The sequence below is a fragment of the Delphinus delphis genome, chromosome 1 (assembly GCF_949987515.2).
Source record: "Delphinus delphis chromosome 1, mDelDel1.2, whole genome shotgun sequence".
Classification (NCBI taxonomy): Eukaryota; Metazoa; Chordata; class Mammalia; order Artiodactyla; family Delphinidae; genus Delphinus; species Delphinus delphis.
The window spans coordinates 21,916,186-21,934,629 of NC_082683.1; the positions used below are offsets into that span (position 1 = coordinate 21,916,186).

Consider the following 18,444-nt stretch of genomic DNA (forward strand, 5'->3'; position numbering starts at 1 on the left):
CCTCTTTTTCCTCCTCTGTAAAGTGGAGATGGTAATATCTACCTTTTAGCAGTATTTGACATATTTATACATATATAAAGTTGGGTATATTAACTGTTCAATAATTGGTAGTTATCGTGATGTGTTCAACAAGATTTCTGAACACCCACTACATGTAAAACACATTGTTATAGAATGTTTTTGTCCCCCTGCCAAATCCTTACATTGAAACCCTACTCCCCAATGTGACAGTATTAGGAGGTAGGGCCTTTGGGAGTGGTTAGCGTTAGATGAGGTCAAGAGGGAAGTGCCCTCGTAAATGGGATTAGCGCTCTTATAAGAGTCCTGAGGGAGTTTGCTTTGCTCTGGTTTTCACCATGTGAGGATACAAGAAGTTGGCAACCTGCAACCCAAAACAGGGCTCTCACCAGAACCCAACCATGTTGGCACCCCAATCTCAGACTTCCAGCCTCCAGACTGTGAAAAATAAATTTCTGTGGTTTATAAGCCACCTTGTTTATGATATTTTGTTATAGCAGCCTGAGCTAAGATACACATATATATAAAGAAAATACATGATTCCTCCCTTCAAGATGTTTATAATCTATCTAGGGAGATGAGACATGCACAAAATATATTCAATAAGATAGAATGTGCTTGCTCAAATGAGAAATATAAAGTGGAATAATAATAGCTACCATTTATTGATTGCCTACAATAAGCCAGGAACTATGCTAAGTGTTTCATAAATACCTCATTTTATTTTTGCAACCTCCCTCTTAGAAAGTACTATTTTTAACTCTATTTTATAAAAAAGGAAGCTGAGGCTCAGAGAGGGGAAGTGCATTGCCCAAGGTTGCACAGCTGGGTACTGGCAAAAGACGGAAGTGAGTTCCATCCTAAGCTCCAGGCCTCACATCCTTATCACAGAAACCCATCCCTATAGCTCCTAAGCCTTGTCCAAGTTTTACCATATTGTTTGCCCATTTCTTACCCATTATTATTTTTTTAATTTGATTTAATGCTACTTTTCAAATGCCAGCTATAATTTGGGCAAATGTTATAGGAATGTTTTCAAAAATGTGAATGAGTGGGAGATATTGTGGGTTACAGCAGGGGAACTGGAGTGAGAAGGGGCTGTATAGTGTAGAAATTAAGAGCATGGGTTCTGAAGTCAGCGGCTTAAATTTGTATCCCAGCCTCTCAACTCCCTCTGGTGTTATTTTACATTTTGTTGCCTAAGTTTCGCCATCTATAAAATTACCGTAATTATACTCGGGTCATAGGGCTGTTATGTATATCAACTTTAAATTTCTGATACTTTGTTCATAAAGGATTTTTTTTGCATTAAATTTGTAAAATATTGCATTAAAATTTTTTTATTTGTTACTGAGTTTTTTGGTGCCCCGTTAAATTTTTTCCCTCCAGGAGAGTGCCTCAATCACCTCACTCTAGCTCACTCTTTGCCTGCATTTTATATGCTTGAACATAAGCAGGGTTCAATAAATATTCATTGAATTTACTTACCTCCCAATATTTTTAAATTGAGGTAAAATAAACACAGAACAGTGAACAAATACTAAATGTATTACTGAGCTCCCCAATTGTTCAGAACAGTTTGCTAAGCAGCAAAAGGTGTCTTTCCTTTTTATCTTCACGTACCCAATCAAAAGAAGTTTTGTTTTACAACAATCTCTTCTCTTTTTCTGCAGCTCTCACCCCCAAGCTCTCTTTTCCCCCTGTCAGTTCAAGAGATTTCCTGGACATCTCCAGGTCGTCACACCAGAAAAAAATAAATATTTTCCTGGAGGACGGCCTATGACGTCAAGGTTCCCTGTAACTCCCAGACGAACGTTCGAAAGCAAGCCGCCAGCTTCTCCGAAGCATCGCAGTTTGCGCATGCGCTTCTGCTTGCCGGACAGCAGAGGGGTTTTTTATGCCCTCTCGGCACCCTTACGTCGCGGAGTGGTGGTGTTAGAGGTTTGAGCAACGAAACCTTTTTGCCGGAAGTGGGAAGAGGAGAGGGAAGTCTAACCCTCTCCCAGGATCTTCAAGTTTAGGGCTGGGGGCTAATTGTCGCTAAAAAGCTCAGAGGTGCTCTGGTGGATACAATTCCTCGCTTTGCGAGAAGAGGCTAGAACGCGCGCTGAGGTGTGTGTGTTTTTTAACTTATTTATTTTTGGCTGCGCTGGGTCCTCATTGCTTCTCTCCGTCGCAATGCGCAGGCTTTTAACTGCGGTGGCCCTTCCTTGCAGAGCACGGGCTCCAAGCGCTCGGGCCCCAGCAGTTGTGGCACACGGGCTCAGCAGCCGTGGCTTGTAGGCTACAGAGCGCAGGCTTAGCAGCCGCGGCAAACGGGCCCAGTTGCTCCGCGGCATGCGGGACCCCACCCCGGACCAGGGATCGAACCCGCGTCCACCGCATTGGCAGGCGGACCCCCAACCACTGCGCCACCAGGGAAGCCCTGAGGTGTGTTTTTGGTGTAAGTGGGCACGCGTTGACGCTGGCTTAAGAGGACCAAAACCATCAATTAAAAGAACTTCCGCTTGGCTAGCTTTAAAAGGCGTTTGATTCAGAGAGGTGGAACGCACAGATTTTAGTCTGGTCTAGGTTCTGCCACCGACCTACTGTGTGTCCTTGGGCTCCTCCCCAAGTCTCAATATCCTCATCTATAAATTGAGGGGTAGACAAGATTCTTTAAGTCACCTTTCAATCCGTCTATTATTGCAGGTCCGTTTTGTCGTCTGAGCAACAAAGCCTTGGGGGTTAAATATCGTTGGCCCCGTTTTAGAAGGAAGACATTGAGTTCCAGGGTGAGAGACTTAGTTATTGCACAGAAAACGGTTAGAGATTTTAGACCTGGAGACTAAAAGATTATGCTGTAACTCCATGATCAGGCCTCCTTTGTGTATTTCTGTATCATCAGCTCCTGAAACTGGCCTATAGCAGTTACTCAAAAAGTTTTGAATGGATGGATGAATGAATCTTTTCATGTCAAGGCCAATGACCCAAGCAGATCTGGTGTCTCTCCACCTCTCTGATGTATTAACAAGTATAACTCTTCTCCAGGTGTATCCTGTGTTTACTTGACGGGGGACTCCGAGTCCAGTTCTGTCGTTTTCAACTTAAACAGGTAACATGGAGGCACCTCCAGTCACCATGATGCCTGTCACCGGGGGCACCATTAACATGATGGAGTACCTGCTGCAGGGTGAGTGAACCAGGGAGCTTGTGTTCCTCTTTTCTGTTCAGCTTCCGCGGAGATGAGAAGCTCTTCTACAAAGGCAGCCTGCATAATTTCTGGCACCTTTTTTTTTTTTTCAGTTAACCCTTAATTATGGTCACAAATACATAACATTAAATTTACCATATTAAACATTTTTAAGCATACAGTTCAGTAGTGTTAAGTATTTCACATTGTTGTATAGCCGATCTCTAGAACTTTTTCATCTTGCAGAATTGAAATTCTATTCCCGTTAAACACTAATTCCTCCTTTCCCCTCCCTGCAGCCCTTGGCAACAACCTTTCTACTTTCTGTTTCTAATTTTGACTACTTTAGATAACCTCATATGAGTGGAATCATTACAGTATTTGTCGTTTTATCACTGGCTGATTTCACTTAGTATAATGTCCTCGATGTTAACCCATATTGTAGCATGTGACAGGATCTCCTTTTAAAGGCTGAATAATGTTCCATTGTATATATGTACCACATTTTCTTTATCCATTCATCTGTCAGACATTTGGGTTGCTTCCAGCTCTTGGTTATCGTGGATAATGCTCAGTGAACATGGGTGTGCAAATATCTCTTCAAGATCCTGCTTCGAATTCTCTCAGATAAATACCCAGAAGTGAGATTAATGGATCATATGGTAATTCTATGATACTGTTAACTAGCTCCATTTTATAGATCAGGAAATAGAAGTGAAGTAACTTTCCCAGATGAGAAAACTCAAGACCCAGAGGGGGTAATGATTTTCAGGACGTCATACAATGTTTAGTGCAAGAGTTTAGACTTTAATTCAGATCATCCATTTAGTAACTTACTGTGAACAAAATAGGGTTGTTAATTTTCACTCCTCAGGCTGCACCTCCTTCAGGCTTTCCCATCTCAGTAAGTGCCACTGTCATTCACCAGTTGCTTGAGCCATGTATTCAGGGGTCAATGTCCATTTTTTACTTTACCCCCACATGTAGTCCATTTCTAATCCTATTCATTTTACTTCCAAAATATGTATTAAATAAGTCTTTTCTCAACCTGCAGTACCACACCCTGGTTTATCATCCTTTGCCTGAACTATTTTAGTAACCCTGTACTTATTACATTGCTTCCACTTTTTTTTTCATTGCTTCCACTTTTGATCGTCTTTCTCTTCTCACACAACAGCTAGTAGTCTTTTTTAAAAAATTGTTTTAGTATTAAAAATATTCAAACATAAAGAAAGTGGGGGCTTCCCTGGTGGCGCAGTGGTTGAGAGTCTGCCTGCCGATGCAGGGGACACGGGTTCGTGCCCCGGTCCGGGAAGATCCCGCGTGCCGCGGAGTGGCTGGGCCTGTGAACCATGGCCGCTGAGCCTGCGCGTCCGGAGCCTGTGCTCCGCAACGGGAGGGGCCATACAGTGGGAGGCCCGCATACCGCAAAAAAAAAAAAAAAAAAAAACACATAAAGAAAGTGGAGACTAATATAACGAACACTCCATTTCTGTCATCCAGATTTCAGTTTCTGTCATTTTGCCATATTTGCTTTCTCTTTTTTCTTTTGCTGTTTTTAAAGACAGTTTCAGGGACTTCCCTGGCAGTCCGGTGGTTAAGATTCCGCGCTTGCACTTCAGGGGGTGCGGGTTTGACCCCTGGTTGGGGAACTAAGCTCCCACATGCCTTGCAGCCAAAAAATTTTTTTAAAAACACGACAGTTTCAGATATAACATTTTACCCCAAAACATTTTCAGTATGCATCTCTAAAAAATAAAAAACAAGGGTATTTTCCTTCATAACCCCAATACCATCATTATTATCTAAAAAATTAATAATGTATTTTTAATATCATCTAATATCTAGTCCATATTCAAAAGTTTCCCCCTATCTTGCCCTCAAAATGTGTTTTGAATCCAGGATATAATCATGTTTCATGCATTACATTTGATAACTGTGTCTCTTAAGCCTCTTTTAACTTGGACCAGTCTCCCCTCATTCCCACTTTTTTTCCCATGACCACGTCTTGTTGAAGAGTCTATACCAGTTTTCCTGGAATGATCTTTTTAAAATGTAAATCCAGTCATCTCTTTCCCTGTTGTGTGGAGAATAAAATGTGGAGCTAATGGCTTCCCAATGGCCTTAGAATAGAATACAGCCTTTAGCATGAGCTGTACATAAGACCTGTGTGCTTTGGCCCATCCCAAATCCTCAATTCATTATCATCTTCCATCTTGCTTACCACACTTCAGCCACACTGATATCCCTTCATTTCTTTGAATTCCCCAGGCCCTTTCCTGGGTCTTTGCATTGTTTCCTCTGCCCTTATACTTTGTTCCAGCCCTTCAAATAGCCATTTTATTTTTATCCCTTAGTCCTCAGCTCAGTTGTCCTTCCCTTTGACCGACCTTCTCTGACTACTCCAAGCCCTCAGAGAGGTCTCCTCTTCTCCCCCTCCAATCAGTTCCTGTCTCCCATCTCCCTTTTATTTCCCTGTATTTCTGTTTAATTGTTTACTTATTCATTTTTTGTTTCCCCCACTAAACTGTAATCTCTGTGAGGGCTGGACCCCCTACTTCCTAGCATGATGCCTGGCACAGTATTCAGTAAGTATATGTTGAAGGAACCAGCACTTACAAAGCTCCTTAAATGTTTGAAGTATGAAAAAACACATGTCTGACACTGTCCTGAATGTAGGACACAACGTATCCAATGTAGGACCCATTCCTTGCTCCCGTCATCATCTGTCCTATGATCACAGGGACCTGAGCTGTTGCTTTCCCTCCAACACTACCCATTTCCAAAAATGTAGTCATTTGAGTCCCACTGTCAATATTTACCATAGTTACAGTAGTATATTTTTATTTACTTTAACAGATTTAGTCAATAAATGAATATATTCCTAGCATTGGAGTAAGTATCAGCAGTAGAGGAAGAAATATGTTAAAAAGTCAATACATAATTGATATATTGAAATATGACTAAAAAATTGAGGTGCTAATGCTAAAAAGTAAAGCAGGGAAGTGGAAAGAGATTGGAAGGAGATAATGCTATTTTATTTAGGGCAATGAGAAAAGTGATCTCTGATAAAGTGACATTTGAGCAAAGATCTGAACAAAGTGATGGGGTGAGATATGCAGGTGTCTGAGAGAAGAACATTCTAAGCGTAGGGACTAAGGGAAGGGTCTCTGAAGAGAAATACATTGTCAGACACTTGGCATTTTTAGGAAACAGCAGGAAAATCACTGTGGTTGGAGAGAGTGATCTGGGAGATAGTAGAAGGAAATAATCAACATCAGGTAGCAGAGATCACAATTTATAGGGCCTTGTAGACCGTGGTAAAGAATTTCGGATTTATTCTGAGTGACATGGGAAGCCATTGGAGGGTTCTGAGCAGAGAAGTGTCATTATCTGCCTTATGTCCTAAAAACCAACTGGCTGTTGTATGGAGGAGAGAAGAAAAAAGCAAGGATAGAAGCAGGGTACTGCAAAGACCAAGCAAGAAATGATGGAGACTTGGACTAGGTGGAAATGATTGAGTAAACTGGATTCTGCATATATTTAAAAAATGCAGAGCGGATGTAGGATGTGAGAGAAAGAAAGGAGTCAAAGCTGATTATGTGGTTTTTGGTTGGGCAGCTGGAAGCAGAGAGTTGCCATTTACTATGGTGGGGAAAACTGCAGGAGGAGTAAGATTGTGGAGGAAAAATCAACAGGTTGATATTGAACATGTTAAGATGAAGATGTCTTAGGCATCCAAGTGGAAAAGTTAGGTAGACAGTTGGATGTATGAGTCTGTAGTTCATGAGATATAAATATGGTAGTCCTCAGAGCATAAATGATACTTAAAACCATAGGGCTGGGCTTCCCTGGTGGCGCAGTGGTTGAGAGTCCGCCTGCCGATGCAGGGGACACGGGTTCGTGCCCCGGTCCGGGAAGATCCCACATGCCGCGGAGCAGCTGTGCCCGTGAGCCATGGCCGCTGAGCCTGCGCGTCCGGAGCCTGTGCTCCGCAACGGGAGAGGCCACAACAGTGAGAGGCCCGCGTATCGCAAAAAAAACCCCAAAAAACAAACAAAAAAAAAACCATAGGGCTGAATGAGGTCACTGAGGGAGGAAGAGATTTTTGATAGAGACAAAGACCAGGATTGAGTCCTAGGATCCTCCAATATTTTGGGAAGATGAAGACCCAGCAGAGATGACTTAAAAGGAATGGTCAGTGAATTAGGTGAAGAACCAAGAGAGATTTGTGTCCCAGAGGCCAAGGGAAGAATAGATTTCAAAATAGGTATAATATAACAACCATGTAAAATGCTGCCAGGAGGAAGAATAAGATGAGAACAGAGGACAGTGTATTTCTCTGAAGCAGTTCATTCTCTTTTACTTAAATATATTACATAAAAAGGAAATGTTATATTTTTTCTATCAATGGAAAACTTTTGTTTTCTGAGACTAGAAGATAATTTTTAAAATAAATGACAAAACAGTATTATTTTTCTAAGTAGATACTGTTGCCTCTTAAGGCCCAAAGCCCACTGGAGGTTAGCATTGTTAGAGAAGGCCTAACTATTCCAGTACCAAGTAAGACAATGCAAAAAATTGAAAAGGGATTAACTTGTTATATAATATCTTGGCAGTATAACCCCTCTAACATCTCATATTGGGCCTGTGCTTTACAAAACACTGCACTAAACTGTTCTGATTTTTCATGTAAGTTTTTTCAATCTTTTGCTATTTCCATTACCCAGAATGAAAGATGGGACTCAATGGTACTTTTTTCCTTCTTCAGGAAGTGTTTTAGATCACAGCTTGGAAAGCCTCATCCACCGCCTTCGTGGTTTGTGTGACAACATGGAACCGGAGACTTTCCTTGACCATGAGATGGTATTCCTCCTTAAGGGCCAGCAGGCCAGTCCGTTTGTTCTAAGGGCTCGACGCTCTATGGATAGGGCAGGGGCACCCTGGCATCTGCGCTACCTGGGACAGCCAGAAATGGGAGACAAGAACCGCCATGCCCTGGTGCGTAACTGCGTGGACATTGCAACATCTGAGAACCTTACTGACTTCCTGATGGAAATGGGTTTCCGCATGGACCATGAGTTTGTTGCCAGGGGACACCTGTTCCGTAAGGGCATCATGAAGATCGTGGTGTACAAGATCTTCCGCATCTTGACACCAGGGAACACAGACAACACTGAGGCCTTGTCACTCTCCTACCTTGTGGAACTAAGTGTTGTTGCACCAGCTGGGCAGGATGTGGTGTCTGATGACATGAGGAACTTTGCAGAGCAGCTGAAACCTCTGGTTCACCTAGAGAAAATAGACCCCAAAAGGCTCATGTGACAAGGCAGTCTGTCCACCACTGGGGCTTGTCCTCAGCTGTTACAAAAAAAGAAGATGTTATAATTGCCCTATTTCACCACTGCTAGCCAGGCATTCTTCCCTCAGGAAGGAGGACAATGAGAACTTAGTTGGTTCTTTGCACTGTTTTCCTCATATGGCCAGTTCACTTTTGTGACAGCCTTTCTAAATTAAAGGCTAAGGATGACATGGAGAATCTAGATAATCCCTCTGCATAAAGAGGGGAAACTGGAATAAAATAGCTTTGGGGAATAAAAATCTTTTAATTGTTTTGCCATTTGTGTGTAAGGTTTGTAAAACAGAGACTGAGTTTGTATTGTGCAGTAATAAAGGCTATAAAGAGAAATGTCTATCATTCTGATTCTTTACCCCATTACCCTGCTACTTTGGGATAGACTCATCAACTGGAGCAAAAATATGACAGCTTTTTGTTTTAATTTTGATAGAGGTGATAGTTTACCTTTCATAAAAGTAGCACATGGGCTTCCCTGGTGGCGCAGTGGTTGAGAGTCTGCCTGCCGATGCAGGGGCCACGGGTTCGTGCCCCGGTCCGGGAAGATCCCACATGCCGCGGAGCAGCTGTGCCCGTGAGCCATGGCCGCTGAGCCTGCGCGTCCGGAGCCTGTGCTCCGCAACGGGAGAGGCCACAACAGTGAGAGGCCCGCGTATCTCAAAAAAAAAAAAAGAGGAATGAGGCGCAGATTACTCAAATTTTTACTTCTATTGTAAGTGGTGGAGCCTGAATTTCAACTCCAGCGGCCTAGCTCCAGGTATATAACCACTGTTCATCCACCATGTTTTACTCATTCACTCTTTTGATGATAGAACTCTAGATTGCCTTCAACTCTCGATTACTATTAAAAATGCAAAAATAGGGACTTCCCTGGCAGTCCAGTGGTTAAGACTCCACGCTTCCACTGCAGGGGGCATGGGTTCGATCCCTGGTCAGAGAACTAAGGATCCCGCATGCCATGCTGCACAGTGGCAAAAAAAAAAAAAGCAAAAATAAGCAAGTTTGTATACTGACGTGAATATTCCTCTGAACTATGCAATTGGGCGTGCTCAATTTGCCAAAAATGGCCAGGTTACTTTTCAGAATGGCTGTGCTAATTCCTATCACCAGTACACAAGAACTCATAACCACCAATCTTCGGTGTTAGCATCTTTCTCATTTTTTCCAGTTTTCTTTTTCTTTTTTTATGTTTTTATATATGGCAAATTATTTAAGTCAATAAATTTTTAAGGAATTTCACACGTTCTGATTCCTTCCACTGCCGATCACCTTAGTTCCTCCAGTGTCTGAGTCATACTCTTCAAGATAGCCCTTTCAAAAAGAATTTTTCCTCAGTCCACAGTTGTCATGTCAGTCAGTCAGTCTCCCATTCTTTTAGTTGGGCTTCTTTGATCTCCAATGGAATATGGACATACTTCAAAATTCCCCACCTGTGATCTTTGGGATCCAATTTCCTCAAGCAATTTACTTTTGGACCATGTTTAGGGTCAGAGGAAATGGATCTGCCTGCTTCTGAATTTTAGACACCCTCTAAACATGCATTAAGTTCAAATCATATTCACTCCTAAGCTATCATAGCTTAGAACAGTACAGATCGTTGGGATATGCCAATACCTTTTTAAAGTCCAGACACTGTGTTCTCAAGATAAAAACCTAAAAAAGGAAGTCATCTTTGTTTCATGTCAACATGAGAGTACTAAATCAGCATAGCTGATAATTTCCCACATATCTTAAGCTTTTAAATGATCAATTCTATAGTCCTGGAAGCAACCTTTGTGTTTATCAATACCCCCACCACTTGAATCTGTTTCAGGTACCATGTTCCTTCTTATCTGTATCAAAACTCATACTGAACAATGAGTTCTAGGTTGCAAAAGAGGATTTATTTTTGCACCCATCTATAAGTCTTTGTCTACAGATTAACAAAAACAAACATAAGTGCTATTAATTTTTGCCAGTCTGGTGGAAGTAAAGTGGCAGCTCTTGGCTGTCTTGATTTGCATTTCTCTGATTATAATTAAATTTGAGCCTTTTTTTTCTTTTTTGTTTTTTTGTATGCTTAGTATGTGAAACTAAGGTATTTATATATCCTTTGCTTATTTTCCTATTTGATTTCCTGTCTTGTTGATTTGTAGGAATTCTTTGTATATTCTAGACCTTCTTTTATTTGTTTTAAACACTGCAAATACTTTCTCCCAGTGCCTATTTATATCCTTTGCCTACTTTTTTAAAATTTGATTTCCTCTCTTCTTAGTTTGTAGGAATTGTGTGTATATTCTAGACATTATTCCGTGTTTGTTTTAAACATTGCAAATACCTTCTCCCAGTCTGCAACCTTCGTGTTAACTTTGTGATGTCATTAATTAAGCAGATGTCCTAAATTTTGACCTTAGAATTTGGAGTCTTGTTTAGGAAGTCTTTATTTACACCTGGGTAACAGATTTTCTTTTATTTTCTAATATTAGCTTTATAGTTTTAACTTTCACATTTATGTCTTTAATCCATCTGGAGTCCACTTTTAACATAGTTTCAAGTAAAAATTCAGCTTTTTTCTCTATACAGTGAATTTGTTTTTATATAACTGTCAGAAAAACAATCTTTCCAGTGTTTTGTGATGCCACCTTTATCACATATTAAGTTCCCATGTATATACTTTATTTATAAGCTCTCCATTCTATTCCATTGATCCTTTTCTTTGTTTCAGTGCCAGCAACACATTTTTATTACTGTGGCTTCGTGGTAGAGCCAGTTCTACCAGTAGGGCAGGTCTCCCTACTTTTATTTCCCTCTGAAAATAGACTTAGCTTTCATAGACCTTTATTCTTTCATATTCATTTTAGAGTGGGTTTTAGTTTCTCAACATTACTACTGGAATTTTTATTGGAATTTCATTGAACACATATAGATTAATTTGGGGGAGAACTGACATCTTTGCATGGAACACTCCCTCACCAGAATTCAATAGGGCAGGCTTCCTTCACCTCTTTCAGGTCTTTGCTGAAACATCAGGAAGGCCTTCCCTGACCATCCTAAATTAAGTAGCACCCTCACTCCTCATCACTCTTTCTTTCTCTTATTTAATCTTTTTCATAGTATTTATTACTATCCAACTTTAGATTATTTAATCACTGCTTCTCTGCTAAAGATGTAAGATTCGTGAGGATAGGTGCCCTGTTTTGTTCTCTGCTGCACCCCTAGTACCCAGAACAATGCCTGGCGTATGGTGGCCACTCTGAATATTTGTTAAACAAATGAATAAAATCTTTACACTCCTGAAGTTATTTGAATTATGACATTTATTCAGCCCTTCTAATGTCCCTGAATGGAGTTTAGTTTTTTTTCCTTGATAAACTTCTTAGGCATTGCTTTGTGGTAAGGGAAGTTTGCCTGCCATTCCAGTAAACAATAAATGTTGCCTGCCATCAAGGCATCAGGCACTACAGCCACCTCCCCACACTCACAACAGTGCACCCTGAGGAGAATTCAGGATAGAGGAAAATAGGAAATATTCTGTGCTCTGGATACTGGCCCTAGAGAGTTAAGCTGCATATCTAAGGAAAAATTTCAGTGAGCCCAGAATCTTGCATCTTCCCATATGTAGAAAAGCTCTAAAATTACTAACTTGAGATGTTTGTCTTCTGTGATTAGCAGTAATCTTTTGATGTTCGTCTACATGGTTTTTCAGCAAAAACTCTCCTATATATCCTGGCTCCTCCCTTACCTCTTCGGAGTAGTTCCTCAGAGCTATCTGAGAGGCTGTCTCCCAGGCTCTAGTCCTCAGGTCCCGAATAAAACTTAACTTGCAACTTTTAGGTCGTGCGTTTTTCTTCAGTCCACAGTTTTTAGGCCAATTACTATAGACCAGGAGTTGGCAAACTACACCTGGGCATGTCAGCCTGTGCTCTGGTTTTGTAAATAAAATTTTATTGGAACATCCACATTCATTCATTTAATACTGTCTATGGCTGCTTTTGTTCAACAGTGACAGAGTTGAATGGCTGCAACAGAGACCACATGACCTGCCAAACAGAAACTATTTACTGTTTGCTCTTTACAGAAAGAGTTTGCAGATATTTGCTATAGACTTTAGTTGCTACTGTAGATTGTGTTATATTTTTTATTACATTTTTAAGGTGGTTATTCCTAATAGAGAAGAACACTATTGAATTTTGTAAGATGATTTCTATTCTTGCAAACTTGACAATAACTCTTTTATAGTTCTGATAGTTTGCCTGTTGATTATATTGTGTTTTCCATATAGACTATCATATCATTGGCAAGAATGGCAAGCAAAAGAATACATACATCTTTCACTTTTTCTCATCTAAAAGAATTGGCCAGACTCTCCGAGACTCTAGCTAACGCTAATAATGGGCATCCACGACTTAGTCCTGACCTTAATGCTACTGCATCAAGTTTCTCTAAGTATGAAAAAAATCATAATTTTTACCCTTTGGTCCATCAACGTGGTGAATTATATTGAGAGATTTTCTGCTGTTGGGCCACCCTAGTACTCCTGGGATAACTCCTATGCATCATGATTTTATCCTTTAAATGCCCTGTTGGATTTGAGCACCTATTATTTTGTTTAGGGCATTTGCTCCGTGGACTACCCTAATTGCCATCCAGAGATCTATGCAATGTGACTACTCCCTATTTTTCCAACATCTCTGCTGGAACTACAAGCTAAGCATTATGCTAGACACTGGGTTACAGCACAGGCTAAGATACAGTCCCTGTCTTTAATAGCTCCCATTATAATGGCAGAAACAGACATTTATACAGTTTGTGTAGTCACCAAAGGTATGCAAACAAAGGGCTCCTTCCCAAAACAAATGAATCTTTAGCACTGAACAAGAAGGTCTGCTTCCTTTTTCTTGGATGTAACTCAATACTCTTGCTTATGTATTATCTTCCTTAATACCCTTTCACTTTTGCCTTTTCCACTCATCTCTGGCTATGTGACACCTACACAACCAAAAAGCAAGATCAAATAATGGAAAGCATGTAACACAGTGCTTAAGGGCTCAGATTTGAGAGACAAATAGGTTCCAGTCCTAGCTATGCCATTTACTAGCTATGTGACCTTGGACATACGCAGCACCTTCCAGAGAATCCATTTCCTCGTCTGTCAAATTTAGAAGAATAATAATACATTCACAAAGAGGATATAATGAACAGACCTTTGTGAAGGCTTTCAACACAGGGCCTGACAAACCGCCAGGATTTTCCCTTTCTATCCTTGTGTGATCATTCCTGGAACACAAGAAGGTCACAAAGTCTCTTTCCTGTGACTTCTGAAATTTGATGGTAGCTAAGTAGCATCACTTGTTTTACATTTCATCATGTTCCCTATATAGTAATTCTTTGTATATCTTGGCTTCTAGTGCTACTATTTAAGAGCTATTTGTATATTGGGCAAGTTTTTTAAACTCTCAGAATATCTATTTTCTCATCTATAAAACAAGCATAATTACAAGAGTATTTCATAGAGTTGTCATATGAATTAAATGATCAATATGCATAAAGGCCTAGCACAGTGCTTGGCACATAAGTGCTTAACACTTGATAGCTGTTTTCAATTTTAGTATTATTAATAAGGCTATATGCTTCGTAAGGAGAGAAATTGTGTTTTGTAATATAGTATAATGGCTAAGAGCACAGACTCTGGAGTCTTCAGTTCAAATCTGAACACCACAAATATGTTGCTCAAGCTGGGTAAATCTCTCTAGGCCTCAGTCTTCTTATCTGCAAAATGGGGATGATTAAAAAAAAAACACAACAGTTCCTGGAGGTTGTTGTAGAGATTAAAGGAGATAATACACTTACTTGGCATTTAGCAGAGTGCCTGACATAAATACTGATTTATTGAGCAATTATTGTGTGCCAGGTTATGTGCTAAATGTTTTATTTAGCCTTGTTCTCAATATTTTTTTCTGTGAACCCCGTAACTCCTGCTTAGTACTACTCATATACTAACCTTTCAAATATTTATTGAATGAATGAGTGAGTGAATTAGTGAATGCTGACTTGTAGACCATAAGAATCTTGCCTGCATTAGCTGGTTTGTCCCAGGTTAACACTCCTCATTCCTCTGCCATGAGTTAGTGTATAAGCCATGAGGTTCAGCATCTGTAAAAAGCAGGAGAGCATGGAAAGGGGGTAGATTTTAGACCCTGACTCTTTTACTCTAGAGAAATCACTCATCCTTTAGTGCTTGGATTTATTTCTCAGAACTGGTAAAATGAATTAGAAAATGTTGCTGTAGGCAAAAGTGATAAAATTATTTACATTTAAGGTCATGGAGAACATAGAGAAAGGAACACCCCTTTGGAGGAAAGAAAAATCAATGCAACTGTTCTTGAGGGCAGTTAGCCCAAGGAAATAATTAAGGATTGTGCACAAAGGTATAGTATAAGGCATCTTATACTACATCACCATGTTAGTGATGTGTATAAATCAAAAAATGGAAATAATCTAGATGTCTCATAAAAGGAAGTGGAATAATTAAATGGTACTTCATCCACAAAATGGCTGCATGGATATCGTGCAGCCATTTAAAAAAAAAGAAGATGTGTGGAAAATGAATTTAGCAACATGGAAAAATGTGCCCGTTCGTTAACTTATTGACTTTGTGACCTTAGGCAACTTACTTCTCTGCTTCAGTCTCATCATTAAATGGGAGTACTAATATTGCCTTCCTTATAGAATTATCATGAGGACTAAATGAATTATTACATGTAAAACTACTTGGGGGCTTCCCTGGTGGTGCAGTGGTTGAGAGTCCGCCTGCAGATGCAGGGGACACGGGTTCGTGCCTCAGTCCGGGAGGATCCCACATGCCGCGGAGCGGCTGGGCCCGTGAGCCATGGCCGCTGAGCCTGCGCGTCCCGAGCCTGTGCTCCACAACGGGAGAGGCCACAACAGTGAGAGGACTGCGTACCGCAAAAAAAAAAAAAACTACTTGGAATTGTACCTGACCCATAGTAAACATTATGTAGACATGAGCTATAATTATTACGTGGGGGAAAAAAAAGTTTAAAAACAACGTGTATGGTATGCCATATATATATATATATATATATATATATATTTTTTTTTTTTTTTTTTTTTCCCCCCACACCTTGCAGGATCTTAGTTCCCCAACTGGGTATCGAAAATGTGTCCCGGGCGCGGGAACGCGGCGGCTCCGTGTCACCGGAGCCGGAGCGCGCAGGCCCATCCCGGCCGGGGGGCGGGCGGCCCGGCCGATGGCGCCACGTGGTTCATGTATGTGCTGAGCTGGCTGTCGCTCTTCAGCCAGGTAGCCTTCATCACGCTGGCCATTGCAGCCGGACTCTATTACCTGGCAGAATTGCTAGAAGAATACACGGTGGCCACCAGCAGGATCATAGAATATAGGGTCTGGTTCTCCGCAGCTGTGCTGATTGGCCTCTATGTTTTTGAGCGTTTTCCCACCTACATGATTGGTGTAGGCCTCTTCCTGGTCTACCTGGTCTACTTTGGCCTCCTCCAGACCTTCCCTTTCATCATGCTCACCTCGCCTAACTTCATCCTGTCCTGTGGGCTACTGGTGGTGAATCATTACCTAGCGTTTCAGTTTTTTGCAGAGGAATATTATCCTTTCTCAGAGGTCCTGGCCTATTTCACTTTCTGTCTGTGGATAATCCCGTTTGCGTTCTTTGTGTCACCGTCGGCTGGGGAGAACGTCCTGCCTGCCACCATGCAGCCTGGAGATGATGTGGTCTCCAATCACTTCGCCAAAGGCAAGCGGGGCAAACGCTTAGGGATCCTGGTTGTCTTCTCCTTCATCAAAGGGGCCATTCTACCCAGTCGGCAGAAGATATACTGACCTTCTGCGGAGGGGATACCGAGGCAAGATCAGGAGAGTCAGGCCTCTGGGCCTCTGCACTAGGTGGGGGCCGGGAGCTGGAAGGCACCTTTCCCCAGCCCTGGCCCTCCTTCCCTCGACTCCCCCAGAAGCCCCCATCCCCACCGTCCTCAGGAGGCTCAGCTTGGCTCAGATCTGATGCTGCCAGAGGCTGAGACCTCAGAGGGCGCCAGGGAGGATGTGGTGCCTGCTTAGCCAGGAGACCATGGTCCACCTGGGTGTGCAAAAGCTGAGCTCCTGTGGCCCTCCCGCCCCCTCTTGTGATGGGTCAGGAGTTCTGGCTCAGGCAGGGCAGGGGCTGTGAAGCTGGAGAGCAGACAGGGATAATTGCTATGGGCAGATGGCAGTGGGGAGGGGCCGTGGCTTAGCCTTTGCAAGAGAAAGTTTTTGCTGTTGAACTGTGATTTCTGTCCAAGTGCTGATTCCCGTTTGAATAGATTCTAGGTGACCCTGTTTGCCTTAATACCCTGAAAAAAAAAAAAAAGAAGAAAAGAAAGAAACTGTGTCCCCTGCAGTGGAAGCATGGAGTCCTAACCACTGGACCAGCAGGGAGTTCCCTGGTGTGCTATCTTTTATAAAACATGTCCTATAGAGAAAATGGTGTGAGGGTAAGTACTTCAAAATGTAATGGTGTTTGTTTGGTGTTGGAAATAAGCTGTACTTTTTATTGTTTCTGCCTGTCTTTTTTTTTTCTTAAATGATGAATGTATATTTCTTATGTAACTGAAAAGTAATAATAGTTAAAAAAAAAAAAAAAACCAGTAAGAGATCATTGCTTTCGTAGGGGAGTAATGGGTATCTGGACTTTTTCACCCTGTCTGTGCTCTGCTTTTTTTTTTTTTTTTATTTGTGGCTGCATTGGGTCTTCGTTGCTGCATGGGCTTTTCTCTGGTTGCGGCCAGCAGGGGGTCTACTCTTCCTTGCGGTGTGCGGGCTTCTCATTGCAATGGCTTCCCTTGTGGAGCACTAGCTCTAGGCATGCGGGCTCAGTAGTTGTGGCACTCAGGCTCAGTAGTTGTGGTTCGCAAGCTCAGTAGTTGTGGTGCACGGGCTTAATTGCTCCACAGTATGTGGGATCTTCCCGGACCAGGGCTTGAACCCATGTCCCCTGCATTGGCAGGTGGATTCTTAACCACTGCACCACCAGGGAAGCCCCAAACCACTTGACTTTAAAATTGGTTCATATGAAATATTTTTCTAGCTCCTAAGTTATTAAAATTGTGATACCAAGTTCTTGTTTTAGATGCAGTGAAATGGGTATTCTACTGTTTCCTTGGCATTATAAATTAGTGAAAACCTACCGGAAAACAATTTGGAAGTAACTATCAAGAACCATCAAATCCTCATACCCTTTGATCCAACATTCCCACTTCTGGTAATCCAGGCTGAGGAAATAAGCAAAAATTTGAGGAAATGTACATATATTTCATAATAAAACACTTAAAACAACCTAAATGTTCAGCAAAAGAGAAGTGGTTAAGTAAATTCTGCCATATCCATTGGATGAAATATTATGCAGCCATTAAAAATATTATTATGAGGACTCTACAGCAACATGAAAATATGCTTATGACATAATTTAAATTAGGTTAGCATGTTACAAATGATATGTACACTATTACTACTATTTTTAAAACTGTATATTAAGGAAAGATAAGGAAAATGCACCAAAATGATAGCAGTTGTATTGTAAGCTATGGGTAATTTTCCTTTTTGTTTTAGTAGTCTAATGGACTTTTCTAAAAATAATTTATTTCATTAATTAATTAATTTTATTTTTGGCTGCGTTGGGTCTTCGTTGCGTTGTGCGGGCTCCTCATTGTGGTGGCTTCTCTTGTTGCGGAGCACAGGCTCTAGGCGTGCGGGCTTCAGTAGTTGCGATTCATGGGCTCAGTGGTTGTGGCTCATGGGCTCTAGAGCGTAGGCTCAGTAGTTGTGGTGCACAGGCTTAGTTGCTTCGTGGCATGTGGGATCTTCCCGGACCGGGGCTCGAACCCGTGTCCCCTG

The 18,444-nt window shown here is 41.5% G+C and overlaps 1 protein-coding gene, 1 non-coding gene and 1 pseudogene across 4 annotated transcripts; 2 read left to right on the forward strand and 1 right to left on the reverse strand.

Moving 5' to 3' along the window:
- Positions 1-1,994: 1,994 nt before the first annotated feature.
- On the forward strand, positions 1,995-8,873 carry MED18 (mediator complex subunit 18). 3 transcript variants are annotated; one of them, XM_060002848.1, is made up of 3 exons: positions 1,995-2,448; positions 3,049-3,190; positions 7,962-8,873. In XM_060002848.1, exons 2-3 carry the CDS (start codon positions 3,118-3,120, stop codon positions 8,513-8,515), a joined length of 627 nt encoding a protein of 208 aa, XP_059858831.1. In that variant the 5' UTR covers positions 1,995-2,448; positions 3,049-3,117; the 3' UTR covers positions 8,516-8,873. The 3 variants fall into 3 exon arrangements, with proteins under 3 accessions (XP_059858831.1, XP_059858753.1, XP_059858914.1); XM_060002770.1 differs by having other exon boundaries at positions 1,995-2,130; XM_060002931.1 differs by lacking the exons at positions 1,995-2,448; positions 3,049-3,190 and adding an exon at positions 5,596-5,778.
- Positions 8,874-10,363: 1,490 nt separating this feature from the next.
- On the reverse strand, positions 10,364-10,489 carry LOC132416607 (small nucleolar RNA SNORA40). The gene has a single exon (XR_009517660.1). It is a non-coding gene; the product is annotated as a small nucleolar RNA SNORA40 (small nucleolar RNA).
- Positions 10,490-15,713: 5,224 nt separating this feature from the next.
- Positions 15,714-16,398, forward strand: LOC132418926 (protein TEX261 pseudogene; annotated as a pseudogene).
- The last annotated feature ends 2,046 nt before the right edge of the window (positions 16,399-18,444 follow it).

Coding starts and splice junctions, on each gene's coding strand:
- MED18 (XM_060002848.1), top strand. CDS start 3,118: ATGGAGGCACCTCCAGTCACCATGATGCCTGTCACCGGGGGCACCATT. Junction 3,191..7,961: donor GATGGAGTACCTGCTGCAGG/GTGAGTGAACCA, acceptor TTCCTTCTTCAG/GAAGTGTTTTAGATCACAGC.